This window comes from Antechinus flavipes, chromosome 3 (assembly GCF_016432865.1).
Source record: "Antechinus flavipes isolate AdamAnt ecotype Samford, QLD, Australia chromosome 3, AdamAnt_v2, whole genome shotgun sequence".
In the NCBI taxonomy this organism is placed as follows: Eukaryota; Metazoa; Chordata; class Mammalia; order Dasyuromorphia; family Dasyuridae; genus Antechinus; species Antechinus flavipes.
In genome coordinates this window covers 448,164,943-448,180,940 of record NC_067400.1, presented here as the reverse complement: position 1 = coordinate 448,180,940, position 15,998 = coordinate 448,164,943, and the positions used below count along the sequence as shown (strand labels likewise).

Genomic DNA, 15,998 nt, shown 5'->3' with positions numbered 1-15,998 from the left:
CCTATTTTTTTTTTTTTAAGCATGATGTTCTTAATCATGATATCAAATGCCTTCAGTGAATATGAACATGGCGTCAAAGTCAGCTACTGTACAGATGGTAAATTCTCCAACTTGAAAAGGCTATAAGCAAAAACTAAAATGGAGGGAGTATTGGTGCATGATTTTTTGTTTGCAGATCATTATCCTCTCAATGCAGCCTCCTTAGCTGAGATGAAACGAAACATCGGTTGATTTTCCGCTGGTTGAGCTAATTTTGGCCTAACAATTAACAGCAAGAAAACACAGGTGGGACTTCCGGTTAAGATGGCGGAGAGGAGGCTCACAGTTGCATAAGCTCCGCGCTTTCTCTCACTATCCACTTCATTACAAGCCTCTGAATCAATGCTTGACTGAAAAAAACCCACAAATAGTTACCAAGAGAAGCCATCTTTGAGATCCGCCAAGAAAGGTCTGTCTTTACTGGAGGGCTGGGGCGGTTTTAGATCGGGCGCAGGCGGCGGGCAGTGGCAGTGAGAGCACGGGAGCAGACTGGAGAGGGGGGGTGGAGAGTGATCGTAGCCGTCTCTGCGGGGAGAGCTTCGCTACAGGTTTGGAACCTGCAGCAAGTCAACAGCCCAGCAAAGAAGCTAAAAACACCGGGGCTGAAGAATACAACCGCAAACAGCTGGAGTCTTTCAGGACCTGGCCGCCCCCCCCTTCCCCCCCCTCAGTGACTCAGCACGCTCTGGGATCTCAGAGCGCAGGCGCAGCACAGTCCTGCTAGTGCCTCACTGCTGCCCCCTGCAGTCTGTAGAGGAAGCTCGATAACACACCCAGCCCCCCCCCCAAAGAAAGACTCCAGTTTTTTCTGTTTTTCTTTGGTAGTTTGTCTCTGATTAATAGACAGAATGAGCAAGAAGCTGAAGAGGACTTTAACCCTTGACAGCTTCTATACAGATAGAGAGCAGACTCTAAATCCTGAGGAGACTAAAAACAGGCAGTCCCCAGGTGATTCCCCAAAGGAGGAGATCGTCTGTTCCTCAGCACAGATGAACCTCATAGAAGTGATTAAAAAGGCTCTCACAAGGGAGCTAGAAGAAAAATGGGAAAAGAGCCTGGAGAAGTCAGTTAAAGAGAGAGTGGATAAAGAAGTAAAATCCTTGAAAAATAGGATTAGTGAACTGGAAACAGAAAACAGCTCTCTAAAAAACAAAATTGGCGAAATGGAAAAAAATTCCACAGAACAAAAGAACTCAATTGGACAATTAGAAAAAGATTTTTAAAAAGTGAGTGAAGAGAATACTTCACTGAAAATCAGAATTGAACAAGTGGAATTGAATGACTCGAGGAGACAAGAAGAATCAGTCAAGCAAATCCAAAAAAATCAAACAATGGAGAAAAATGTGAAATACCTTCTGGGGAAGACAACAGACCTGGAAAACAGATCCAGGAGAGACAATCTGAGAATCATTGGACTCCCAGAAAAACATGATGAAAAAAAGAGCCTGGACACTGTCTTCCAGGAAATTATCAAAGAGAACTGCCCAGAAGTCATAGGAACAGAGGAAAAAATAAACATTGAAAGGATTCATCGATCACCCACTGAAAGGGATCCTAAAATCAAAACACCAAGGAATATAGTGGCCAAATGCCAGAACCCTCAGATGAAAGAAAAAATATTGCAAGCGGCTAGAAAAACCCAATTCAAGTATCAAGGAGCCACAATAAGGATCACCCAGGATCTGGCAGCATCCACATTAAAAGATCGAAGGGCCTGGAATATGATATTCCGAAAGGCTAAGGAACTTGGTATGCAACCAAAAATAACTTACCCAGCGAGAATGAGCATCTTTTTCCAGGGAAGAAGATGGACATTCAACGAAGTAAGCGAATTTCATCTATTTCTGATGAAAAAACCAGAACTTAACAAAAAGTTTGATCTACAAATATAGAACTCAAGAGAAATCTAAAAAGGTAAAGATTAATCTTGGGAACTATATTTTGACTATATAGATGTATAAAGAATACATGTATACCTTGTTCTAGAAATTGATGTGGAAAGGACATTGTACCAGAAAAAGGGTAAAGTGGGGGTAGTATATCTCATGAAGAGGCATAGGAAACCTATTATATCTGAGAGAAAGAATGGAGGGGGATGAATATAGTGGGTATCTTACTGCCTTCAGAATTGGCTTTAAGTGAAAAATCTTAAGACATATTCAATCTAAGGTGAAACTTCTCCCATCTCATTGAAAAGTGAGAAGGGAAAAGTGGAAAGGGAAGGAATAAGCTAAGCGGAAGGGAATACGGGAACTGGGAGGGAAAGGGGTAAGATAGGGGGAGGAACTCTAAGGCGGGGGGAGGGACACTAAAAAGGGAGGGCTGTGAGAAGCAAGGGGTGCTCACAAGCTTAATACTTGGAAGGGGGGGAAAGGGGAAAGAAGGGAGGAAAGCATAAACCGGGGTTAACAAGATGGCAAGTAATACAGAATTGGTCATTCTAACCATAAACGTGAACGGGGTAAACTCCCCATAAAGAGGAAGCGGTTAGCAGAATGGATTAAAAGCCAGAATCCTACAATATGTTGTTTACAGGAAACACACCTGAAGCGGGGAGATACATGCAGGTTAAAGGTAAAAGGTTGGAGCAAAATCTACTATGCTTCAGGTGAAGTCAAAAAGCAGGGGTAGCCATCCTGATCTCAGATCAAGCTAAAGCAAAAATTGACCTAATTAAAAGAGATAAGGAAGGACACTATATCTTGCTAAAGGGTAGCATGGATAATGAAGCACTATCTATATTAAACATATATGCACCAAGTGGGGTAGCATCTAAATTCTTAAAAGAGAAACTAAGAGAGCTGCAAGAAGAAATAGACAGTAAAACTATAATAGTGGGAGATCTTAACCTTGCACTCTCAGAATTAGATAAATCAAACCAGAAAATAAATAAGAAAGAAGTCAAAGAGGTAAACAGAATACTAGAAAAGCTAGATATGATAGATCTCTGGAGAAAATGTAATGGAGACAGAAAGGAATACACTTTCTTTTCAGCAGTTCATGGAACCTATACAAAAATTGACCATATATTAGGACATAAAAACCTCAAACTCAAATGTAGTAAGGCAGAAATAGTAAATGCATCCTTTTCAGACCACGATGCAATGAAAATTACATTCAACAAAAAAGCAGGGGGAAGTAGACCAAAAAATAATTGGAAACTAAATAATCTCATACTAAAGAATGATTGGGTAAAACAGCAAATCATAGACATAATTAATAACTTCACCCAAGAAAACGATAATAATGAGACATCATACCAAAATGTATGGGATGCAGCCAAAGCGGTAATAAGGGGAAATTTCATATCTCTAGAGGCCTATTTGTATAAAATAGAGAAAGAGAAGGTCAATGAATTGGGTTTGCAATTAAAAATGCTAGAAAAGGAACAAATTAAAAACCCCCAGTCAAACACTAAACTTGAAATTCTAAAAGTAAAAGGTGAGATCAATAAAATTGAAAGCAAAAAAACTATTGAATTGATTAATAAAACTAAGAGTTGGTTCTATGAAAAAACCAACAAAATAGACAAACCCTTAGTAAATCTGATTAAAAAAAGGAAAGAGGAAAATCAAATTGTTAGTCTTAAAAATGAAAAGGGAGAACTCACCACTAACGAAGAGGAAATTAGAGCAATAATTAGGAGTTACTTTGCCCAACTTTATGCCAATAAATTCGACAACTTAAATGAAATAGAAAAATACCTCCAAAAATATAGCTTGCCCAAACTAACAGAGGAAGAAGTAAATATCCTAAACAGTCCCATCTCAGAAAAAGAAATAGAACAAATTATCAATCAACTCCCTAAGAAAAAATCCCCAGGACCAGATGGATTTACATGTGAATTCTACCAAACATTTAAAGAACAATTAACTCCAATGTTATATAAACTATTTGAAAAAATAGGGATTGAAGGAGTCCTACCAAACTCCTTTTATGACACAGATATGGTACTGATACCTAAACCAGGTAGGCTGAAAACAGAGAAAGAAAATTATAGACCAATCTCTCTAATGAATATTGATGCTAAAATCTTAAATAAAATATTAGCAAAAAGATTACAGAAAATTGTCACCAGGATAATACACTATGACCAAGTAGGATTTATACCAGGAATGCAGGGCTGGTTCAATATTAGGAAAACTATTAGCATAATTGACTATATCAATAACCAAACAAACAAAAACCACATGATCATCTCAATAGATGCAGAAAAAGCATTTGATAAAATCCAACATCCATTCCTAATAAAAACACTTGAGAGCATAGGAATAAATGGACTTTTCCTTAAAATAGTCAGGAGCATATATTTAAAACCATCAGTAAGCATCATATGCAATGGGGAAAAACTGGAACCTTTCCCAGTAAGATCTGGAGTGAAGCAAGGTTGCCCACTATCACCATTATTATTTAATATCGTATTAGAAACACTAGCCTCGGCAATAAGAGTCGAGAAAGATATAAAAGGAATTAGAGTAGGCAATGAGGAAACCAAACTATCACTCTTTGCAGATGATATGATGGTATACCTAGAGAACCCCAGAGATTCTACCAAAAAGCTATTGGAAATAATTCATAATTTTAGCAAAGTAGCTGGCTACAAAATAAATCCCCATAAATCCTCAGCATTTTTATACATCACCAACAAAACCCAACAGCAAGAGATACAAAGAGAAATTCCATTCAGAATAACTGTTGATACCATAAAATATTTGGGAATCTATCTACCAAAGGAAAGTCAGGAATTATATGAGCAAAATTATAAAAAAGTCTCCACACAAATAAAGTCAGACTTAAATAATTGGAAAAATATTAAGTGCTCTTGGATCGGCCGAGCGAACATAATAAAGATGACAATACTCCCTAAACTAATCTATTTATTTAGTGCTATACCAATCAGACTTCCAAGAAAATATTTTATTGATCTAGAAAAAATAACAACAAAATTCATATGGAACAATAAAAAGTCGAGAATCTCAAGGGAATTAATGAAAAAAAAATCAAATGAAGGTGGCCTAGCTGTACCTGATCTAAAATTATATTATAAAGCAGCAGTCACCAAAACCATTTGGTATTGGCTAAGAAATAGATTAGTGGATCAGTGGAAAAGGCTAGGCTCACAAGACAGAATAGTCAATTATAGCAATCTAGTGTTTGACAAACCCAAAGCCCCTAACTTCTGGGAAAAGAATTCATTATTTGATAAAAACTGCTGGGATAATTGGAAATTAGTATGGCAGAAATTAGGCATGGACCCACACTTAACACCATATACCAAGATAAGATCAAAATGGGTCTATGACCTAGGCATAAAGAACGAGATTATAAATAAATTAGAGGAACATAGAATAGTTTATCTCTCAGACTTGTGGAGGAGAAAGAAATTTGTGACCAAAGATGAACTAGAGACCATTACTGATCACAGAATAGAAAATTTCGATTACATCAAATTAAAAAGCCTTTGTACAAATAAAACTAATGCAAACAAGATTAGAAGGGAAGCAACAAACTGGGAAAACATTTTCACAGTTAAAGGTTCTGATAAAGGCCTCATTTCCAAAATATATAGAGAACTGACTCAAATTTATAAGAAATCAAGCCATTCTCCAATTGATAAATGGTCAAAGGATATGAACAGACAATTTTCAGAGGATGAGATTGAAACTATTACCACTCATATGAAAGAGTGTTCCAAATCATTATTGATCAGAGAAATGCAAATTAAGACAACTCTGAGATACCACTACACACCTGTCAGATTGGCTAAGATGACAAGAAAAAATAATGATGAATGTTGGAGGGGATGCGGGAAAACTGGGACACTAATGCATTGTTGGTGGAGTTGTGAACGAATCCAACCATTCTGGAGAGCAATCTGGAATTATGCCCAAAAAATTATCAAAATGTGCATATCCTTTGATCCAGCAGTGTTTCTATTGGGCTTATATCCCAAAGAAATACTAAAGAAGGGAAAGGGACCTGTATGTGCCAAAATGTTTGTAGCAGCCCTGTTTGTAGTGGCTAGAAACTGGAAAATGAATGGATGCCCATCAATTGGAGAATGGCTGGGTAAATTGTGGTATATGAATGTTATGGAATATTATTGTTCTGTAAGAAATGACCAGCAGGATGAATACAGAGAGGCTTGGAGAGACCTACATGAACTGATGCTAAGTGAAATGAGCAGAACCAGGAGATCATTATACACTTCGACAACGATATTGTATGAGGACATATTTTGATGGAAGTGGATTTCTTTGACAAAGAGACCTGAGTTTCAATTGATAAATGACGGACAAAAGCAGCTACACCCAAAGAAAGAACACTGGGAAACGAATGTGAACTATCTGCATTTTTGTTTTTCTTCCCGGATTATTTATACCTTCTGAATCCAATTCTCCCTACGCAACAAGAGAACTGTTCGGTTCTGCAAACATATATTGTATCTAGGATATACTGCAACATATCCAACATATAAAGGACTGCTTGCCATCTAGGGGAGGGGGTGGAGGGAGGGAGGGGAAAAAAAAATCGGAACAGAAATGAGTGTCAATATAATGTAATTATTAAATAAAAAATTAAAAAAAAAAAAAAAAGAAAACACAGGTGCTCCATCAGGCAGCACCACACCATCCATATGTAGAACCATTGGTTACAGCAAACAGAGAAGTTTTGAATGCTGTGGATAAGTTCATTTTCTTTGGTAATATTCTTTCCAGAGTTTTCCACATTGATAATGAGGTTGACACAAACATTGCCAGAGCTCACTCAATGTTTAGGAGGCTCCAAGGAAAAATATGGGAGAGGAAATGTATTAGACTGACTACCAAATCAAAGGTCTACAAAGCCATTGTGCTTACCTCATTGTTGTATGCCTGTGAAAACTAAACATTATATTAATGCCATTTCAAGAAACTGAATCACTTCCATTTGAATTGTTTTGGAAGATTCTGAAGGTCCCCTGGCAGAATAAGATACCAGACACTGAAATTCTTTCTTGAACTAAACTGCCAAGCATTCAAACTCTGCTTCAGAGAATGCATTTCTATAGGGCTGCCACATTGTTTGAATGTCAAATGTAAACTTGCCAAAAAGACTATTTTATGGAGAACTCACATTGAGCAAGCACTCACAAGAGAGTCAAAAATGTGTTTCAAGGACTTCCCCAACATATTTCTTAAAAACTTGAGAATCAGTTGTATGACATAGGAGACAGTGGCACAATGACCACCCAACATGGTGTGTCCTCGTTGGAGAAGATGCTGTGCTTTGTGAGCAAAACATAATTGAATTAAGCCAGAAGGAAATGTGAGATGTGCAAAGTTAGAGAATCTACCCCAAATGTTCTTATGGATTATTTGTTTGAGGCTTGTGGCAGAACATTCCAAACTCATATTGGTTTGATTAGCCAGAGTTGAAATACACTAACTTGACTGCAACATAGTGATATCAATTTTGTTCCTTTCCAAGAATGAAGGACAACAATCAATAAATAACATTATTAAGCAATTACTCTGTGCTAAGTCCTGGAGAAGCCATTGTGATTGGGATCTTCTGTCTCCTTTCCCTCCTTTTTTTTTTTTTTTTTTTTTTTTTCTGGCTAGAGTTGAAGAAAATCTTTGTAGTCTACACTTTTAGCTAACTTCTGTCAAAGATAACTAAAGGGTAAGTAAGAGTGGCTTGCCCAGGTTCAGATTTGAGAACATATTTGAATTCAGAAAGATGAATCATCTTGATTCCAGGCCCAGCATTCTATCCTCTTTGCTTTCTTACTCAAGGTGTTTACTTGTTAATATTTCATAAAATAAAAAGAATTTTTAGTGGATATACTTCTATGTTAGGAGGTTTCTATATATGGCATATATGTATATGCACACAGACATAATATAAATGCTCTCTATATATACATATTTATATATGTGTATATGTTTGTATATAAATAATTTTGATCACCATTGGTTTTGTACTCTCTTACCTTTTCCATTTTCATATTCCCCAATCTTTATACTCCTCCACAAATTTCCTTCCTCTGAAAATTCAAAATTAGTCTACTTCTTAGCTCTCAGTTCCTTCATATAGTGGAATAATGTCATAAATTAATTCAAAAAACCAAGTTTCAGAAAAGGTAGCAAACACAAAAGTATTCTAATGCCTCAGACTGGAGCAGGAGATACAGAAGCATGAAGAAATGAGAAATGGTGGGAAATGTGAAAACAACTGACTGAAGTTTTGGTCTATGGTTATTTTTTTCTTTAAGATGTACATTGTGATGTCAAACCTTAATTTTCCTCTTTTTAACCGGCACCCAATGATTGTTTTTAGTTGAAACTAAGCAAAATTAGCCTAATTCCTAGTTGAAGGAATAGTCCTCCAAATACCTAGAGATAGTCCTCACCCTCCTTTTCCTGCCCTCTCCTCTCTTTTCCCCCTATATTCTCACTGGGAGATCTCCTTAGAAATAAATAACTTTTTCTTTTTTTCTTTGTTTGTTTGTTTTGGTGCAACAATTGAGGTTAATTGACTTTCCCAGGGTCAAACAACTGAGAAGTATTATCTGTCTAAGGTCAGATTTGAATTCAGGCCCTTCTGACTTCAGGACCTGTGCTGTATTTACTGGACCGTCTAGCTACCCCAGATTAAGTATCTTTTCTATGCAGATGAATCCTATATCTATGTAACTAGCCCTACTATATAGCAGCTCTAAATCCTATATCATGAACTGTCTGGTTTGGACATTTTAAACTAGGTGTTGACTAGGCATTTCAACCAGCATGTCTAAAAGAGAACTCATTATCATTCTCCCAAAACTTCCTCAACTTCCTTATTATTGCCATTCTTCTAATCAGCAGGTTAGTCAGTTTCACTCTTTTATAATTCCTCTCTCACTCATCCCACATATCTAATTTTTCCCATTACAGTATTTCTCCCACCTTAGTCCACATTAGTTTAGCCTCTTTTATGGACTTTTATAGTAGCCCCCTAACTGGTTTCCTTGTGTCAAATCTTTCTCCTAAGATAAATCTGACTTGTAAACATTTTTTTAAATAATAGCTTTTTATTTTCAAATTATATGTTTTCAACATTTACCCTTGCAGAACCTTGTGTTCCAAGTTTTTCCCCCTCCTTTCTCCCATTTCCTCCCTTAGATAGCAAGTGATCCAATATGTGTTAACCATGTACAGTTATTCTATACATATTTCCACATTTGTCATACTGCACAAGAAAAATTATATCAAAAAAAGGGAAAAAAATCAACCAAATAACAACAAAAAAGTGATGATATTATGTTGTGAATCACACTCAATCCCCATAGTCTTCTTTTTGGGTACATATGGCTCTCTGCATCATAAGTCTTATTAGAATTGGCCTGAGTCACCTCGTTGTTGAAAAGAGCTACATCCATCAAAGTTGATCATTCTCATAATCTTCTTGTTGCTGTGTTCTTCTCTTGGTTCTGCTTACTTCACATAGCATCAGTTCATGTAAGTCTACCCAGGTCTCTCTAAAATCATCCTGCTGATCATTTCTTACATAACAATATTCCATTACATTCATATATCATAACTTATTCAGCCATTCCCCAGCTGGTGGGCATCTACTTAGTTTCTAGTTCCTTGCTGCTTAAAAAAAGGCTGCTACAAACATTTTTTGCACAAGTAGGTTCTTTTCCATTTTTTATCCATTTTTAGGGATACAGACCCAGTAGTGACACTACTGGATCAAAGGATATGCCCAGTTTGATAGCCTAATTCCAAATTACTCTCCAGAATGGTTGGATTAGTTCACAGCTCCACCAACAATGTATTAATGTCCCAGGTTTCCCACATCTCCTCTAACATCATCGCTTTCTGTCATTTTATGCAATCTGACAGGTGTGTGTAGTAATATCTCAGAGTTGTCTTAATTTACACTTTTCGTATCAATAGTAATTTAGAGCACTTTTTCATATGATAGAAATGGTTTCAGTTTCTTCATCTAAAAATTGTCTGTTCATATCCTTTGATCCTTTATCAAATAGAGAATGGCTTGAATTCTTATGAGGCAGTTCTCTATATATTTTTAAAATGAGGCCTTTATCAGAACCCTTGAATGTAAAATTTTTTCTTAGTTTATTGCTTCCCTTCTAATCTTATCTGCATTAGTTTTGTTTGTACAAAACCTTTTTAACTTAACTTAATCAAAATGATCCATTTTGTGTTCAATAATGTACTCTAGTGTGTGTGTGTGTGTGTGTGTGTGTGTACATACATATATATATATGGGAAATGGGAGCTTATGAGATCATCAAGGAAAATAGTATTGAGGAAGAAGAAAAGAGGATCCAAGATAGAGCTTTGGGGGCTCATGTCATTGTGTACTACTGTGAGTCAGTGTGTTCATGACTAGGTGAATCCCAGCAAAGAAGACTTGGAAAAAGTAATCAAACAGGTAAGAGAACTAGAAGTATTATGTAAACATAGAAAAGAGAGTGATCAGTAGTGACTGAAGCTGCGAAGAGAACAAGAATAAGGATTGACCAGCCATTCTGGAGAGCAATCTGGAATTATGCCCAAAAAATTATCAAACTGTGCATACCCTTTGATCCAGCAGTGTTTCTATTGGGCTTATACCCCAAAGAGATACTAAAAAAGGGAAAGGGACCTGTATGTGCTAAAATAAAATGTTTGTAGCAGCCCTGTTTGTAGTGGCTAGAAACTGGAAAATGAATGGATGCCCATCAATTGGAGAATGGCTGGGTAAATTGTGGTATATGAACGTTATGGAATATTATTGCTCTGTAAGGAATGACCAGCAGGATGAATACAGAGAGGCTTGGAGAGACCTACATGGACTGATGCTAAGTGAGATGAGCAGAACCAGGAGATCATTATACACTTCGACAACGATATTGTATGAGGATGTATTCTGATGGAAGTGGATTTCTATGACAAAGAGACTTAACTGAGTTTCAATGGATAAATGATGGACAGAAACAGCTACACCCAAAGAAGGAATACTGGGAAATGAATGTGAACTATTTGCATTTTTGATTTTCTTCCCGAGTTATTTTTTACCTTCTGAATCCAATTCTCCCTGTGCAGCGGGAGAACTGTTCGGTTCTGCAAATATGTATTGTATCTAGGATATACTGCAACATATTTAACATATATAGGACTGCTTGCCATCTTGGGGGGGGGTGGGGGTGGAGGGAGGGAGGGGAAAAAACGAAACATAAGCGAGTGCAAGGGATAATGTTGTAAAATATTACCCTGGCATGGATTCTGTCAATACAAAGTTATTATTAAATAAAATAAAATTTAAATTTAAAAAAAAAAAGAATAAGGATTGAGAAAGGGCTATTATATTTGGCAGTTAAGAAGCATTGGTAATTTGGGTGAGATCAATTTCTATTGATTGATGAGATTAATGGCCAGATTGCAGAGAGTGAGTATAAAGGAAGTAAAGACATCCATTACCTAACTTTTTCGAGGAATTTATCCAAGAAAGTGAGAAGAAATATATGTGACAAATATTGGGAAGAGTGGATTAAGCTAGGCAAGTAGCAAGCAGCCGAAGACTGAAGATTAATAATGATAGAGTGGGGATGATGTGGTCTGTGGCGATCCATTGGAGAAGACAGGAGGGAATTGGGTCACTCATACATATACTTGTACGTGTTAAAACTTTTGTTTCATCAAGGATTGTCTCATCTCTTAGTGTGAAACAGGATAAAAGGGGAAGATACTGAGGAAAAGTGTGAAGGGAGATAATGAGGAGGGAAGAATTCATTAATTTATATTCTCTACAGATCCTTAACCATGGGTCTGACCATGTTACTTCTCTCCTCAATAAAATCCAGGAGCTCCCTTTAGGATTAAATATTAGCCCTTTGCTTCTTTGGGGGAGGGAGGAAATAGTTAACACAACCTGATCCCAACTTACTTTTTCAGTCTCATTACATGTTACTTAATGGTCCATCAAAACTAATCTTGTTTTTCCTGGATAGCCTCCAAATCCTATCTCTTTACATTTGGAGGCTTCAGATTGTCCTGTTTCCAGATGGCACTATGTCTTTACTATACTACTTAAAATCCCTTGTTCTTGTTATACAACTTAAATACCACCTTTTCACATGAAGCAATACCACCTTTTCACATGAAGCCTTCCCACATATATCCTTCCTCCTCAATCCACTTAAATATGTGCATATTTACTTGTGTGTACATAAGCTCAGAAAGTTTTATTTTTGTCTTGCCTAGTTTATTATTGACTTGTAAATAGTAAGAACTTAATAAATGCTTATGAATTCATTGATGGCATTCCTATTTACTGAATTGCCTCAGATGGCCTGCTGGTCCATTGCAACAATGTCTATTTAATCAAGATGAGCTAAATCTACAGCTAGAAGCAGCTATATAGTATAGTGGATAGAATGCTACGCTTAAAGTCAGGAACTTAATATTGTTCAGTAGTTTCAGTTATGAGCATCTCTTATGTGTCAAGATGCTCTGTCAAGTACTTTACAAATACATCTCATTTACAACAGTCCTGAGGTATGTGCCTCCATTTTGCAGTTGAAGAAACTGAGGTCACTCAGCTAGTGCCTGACACTTATTAGCTGACAAGTCCCCTGTCTGCCTTAGTTTCTGCTTCTGTAACAGGAGTTGGAAATGGAAGTGGCAGACCACTCCATTATCTGTACCAAGGAAACCCCAAATGAGGTCAGGAATCTTTCCTCTTCTCTTTACCTCCTCTCCCTTTCCCTTCTTTTCCCTTTCTTCTTCTCCCCTTTCCTTAACTTGTTTATTTTCTTCCTTCTTTCCTTTCTTCCATCCATCACTGACACCTCCTGCCTTCCTTGTCCTCCTTCAAGACTCAGTTAAAAATCTCATCTTCTACAAAAATCTTTTTCCAGTCCCCCTTATTACTATAATTTTCCCCATTTAGATTACTTTCCATGTATTATACACAATCTTAGCTCTATAGCCAATTGCTTATTCTCTCCCCCCTTCAAATAAGAGCTCTTTGAAATCAGGAGCCATGTTTTTTCCTTTTTTTTGTAAAGCACTTATCATGTTGCCTAGCACATAATATATACACTGTATATAAGTCTCTAGGCTTAGCACAGTGTATGCCAGACAACTACACATGCTTGTTACATAATCTACATTTTGGGGACTCTTAGAAATTATTTATAATAAACTATTATACATTTTGCCCCTAGAGTGGTGATGAAAGTGGTCTTTTCACTTGTTTCAAAGTTTTTCATTCTCTTAAAGTAGCCTCTGTTAATTGACCAAACTCTTAGCAGTTAGAATTAATTGTCCCACTAAGTTCTCCTTGTCCTCCTACTCAACTGAACAAAAATTTGTTAAGTATTGTATACAGTACTAGTCTGACAAAAAAAAAAAAAAATGCCAGAGTCCCATCCAGGAACTCTTAACATAAATATTCAAAAGTCTTTTTGTGATTCTTTTGTTGAATTTCTTTGCAAATTATAAACAAGTATTTTTCAGTGGAAAATCCTCTGAGTTTGAAATATATTTTACAACAATTTTCTTTTTTTTTTTTTTCCCAATTTCAGGTGATTAGGATTAAAGTTCTCTCTGTCTAGTTATCTGGTATCTTAATTTAGTTTTTTAGATATAATTTTATTTTTTCACAAATTATAGTTGTAAAAGATTTTTTCAGTCATTACAGTAATTTAGTATCTTTTGCTGCCCTTATCTTTATTTTTCCCAAAAGCTAGAGAGAATTCCCATTGGAATATGTTTATATCATTTTCAGTTAGTTTTGAAGGATTACTGGTGCATATTGCTGTTTCACCTTTCCTTCTGTTGTCAAAGATTGTCACTACTGTCTCTGTCATACTTGCCTGTGCCATTCTCGTGAGATGAAGAGTGACAGGGCAGTTATTCAACCCAAATCTCATCATAGAGTAATTAATTCTGTGTCAGACAAGACATAGATTTTGGAAAGACTGCTACTGACAACTATCTTGGACTTAATTTTTCTCAATACTTACATAACTGACTTGGAATAGAGAAATTATGCAACTACCACATTTGTAGGTAATACAAACCAGATACTGAAAATCACTTTAGAAATATTAAAATATAGTTCATTATAAAAAAATATTGATAAGAAAATGCAATGAAATCAAATCAGCTCAAAAGAGTATGTATAATTTTCTGGAAAAAGTTATTTACATAATGCACTGCAGAGATTACAAAATTAGATTGTATAATTACAGAACATTACTGTTGTAGGGAATCCTGTTTGATACTAAGCAGTCCCCAGTGGTAGCCATTTGTTCACTTATGATTAGAGTTATCTTGGTCAAAGTTTACATGATTATTCCTTTTCTCAGGAATTGAAGAATTATAGAATTTTAGAACTGGCAGCCTTTTTAGAGATCATCTATTCTACCCTCCCTTTCAGTGTAGAAATTTCTTCTATAGTACCCCTAAAAATAATCATCAAACCTTTGTTTTAATGTAGTTAATAAAGAAGAAATTCCTAAATTATAAGGCCACTCACTTTTATTAGACATCGTTAAAACTTTTTCTTCAATTTAAAATCTTTCTAAAAACAAGTTTCATTAACAGAAATTGTATTTACAAGATCTCTTATGATTTTCATGTAAGAATTTATTAGTATATTTTTGTTTTAAAAGTACTCTGAAATAGAAACAAACACAAAAATAATTTTATTTAATAGTTTAGTCAATTTGGATGACAGTTTAATATTTGCAATATTCTGATTCTTGAAAGAATTTAAAAGAGTCAAAACTATAAACAGAACTTAATCAAATACTTTTTTTACTTCAGATTGTTATGTCATGCTATGAAAGATCATATAGTGCGTGTTGCCAATGAAGCAGAGTTTATTTTGAATCGACAGAGGGCTGAGGATGTGCACAAACATGCAGAATTTGAGGTAAGTTTTTGAGAAGAGATGGAAATTCACCATTTCTGTTTTTAGATAGCCATTACTTTTGTGTAACACTGAACAAAAAAAAGTGATTGTTCTTTTTTATTTTTGAGAAAGAAAAAATTCTTTGAAGCCATTTTAGACCATTAAAAAAAAAAAAGTAGATAGTTTATTTTCTCATCTGTCACCTGAAAGCCAGGAGAATATTCTCAACTTGAAGATATACTTTAATCAGAATACTTAATAATGTGATATAGCAGAGGATCAAATATTTAAATAGAATTTTGCTAACTTTATTTAGAGAAATGCAAATAAAAATTTTAATGTAATTTTTTAATTTGCCAGATTTTCCAAACCACTAGAAAGATGAGGAAGGTAATGGAGTGGTAGTAAATAGTAATATAGTAGTAATAGTAAAGAACTAACCATTTTATCAACCATTCTACAAATTGTCCTACTTATCAATCCAGTATTTAATTCATTATGGCATTAATTTCATTTTAATTTTCTTGTGTATTATCTAATAGATTACTTCTAAAGAATTGCTATTTGTCATCTAGTTGTCAAAATCATTAAGCTCTAAGAATAGTTTGAAAAATCTTTCATCTCTAGTGTAAAGTAAGATAAAATATTCAAATTCCGTTTTTATAGGAATACCCAAAATATTTTAAATGTTCTTTTGTGGTTTTATATTTTCAATAATTATTTGCCCCATTCTGTACTGATAATCTAACATGTATTCCATTTAAAATCTCTGAATTCATTATTTTAAAATATTTCATTAGGCAATATTTTCTGCATTTTATGAAACCAAATTTATTGTTTTCTCATATTAATATCTAAGATATTTGGGTGGGCTCATGTTACAACTGGTTTGAACTATCATACTAAATAAAAAACAAAATGGCTGTGCTATTTTATTAACATGCACCATCAAGTATGGTTTGGTTGGGAATTGGAGACCACATTCCTAGTTTTGATGAAGTTCTTATCTAAGTGAAGCAGCTCTCTCAAACTTATAGTTTGATGGACTATTTCTTTTGCTT

General features: G+C 35.4%; 1 protein-coding gene across 1 annotated transcript in view; it reads left to right on the top strand.

The window, feature by feature from the left end:
- NBEA (neurobeachin) overlaps positions 1 to 15,998 on the top strand; it is a 754,131-nt gene that overhangs the window by 368,412 nt on the left and 369,721 nt on the right. Inside the window, exon 36 of the mRNA XM_051986470.1 lies at positions 14,850 to 14,958. Within this exon, the coding sequence (XP_051842430.1) occupies positions 14,850 to 14,958 (109 nt within the window). The remainder of the gene's footprint in view (positions 1 to 14,849; positions 14,959 to 15,998) is intronic.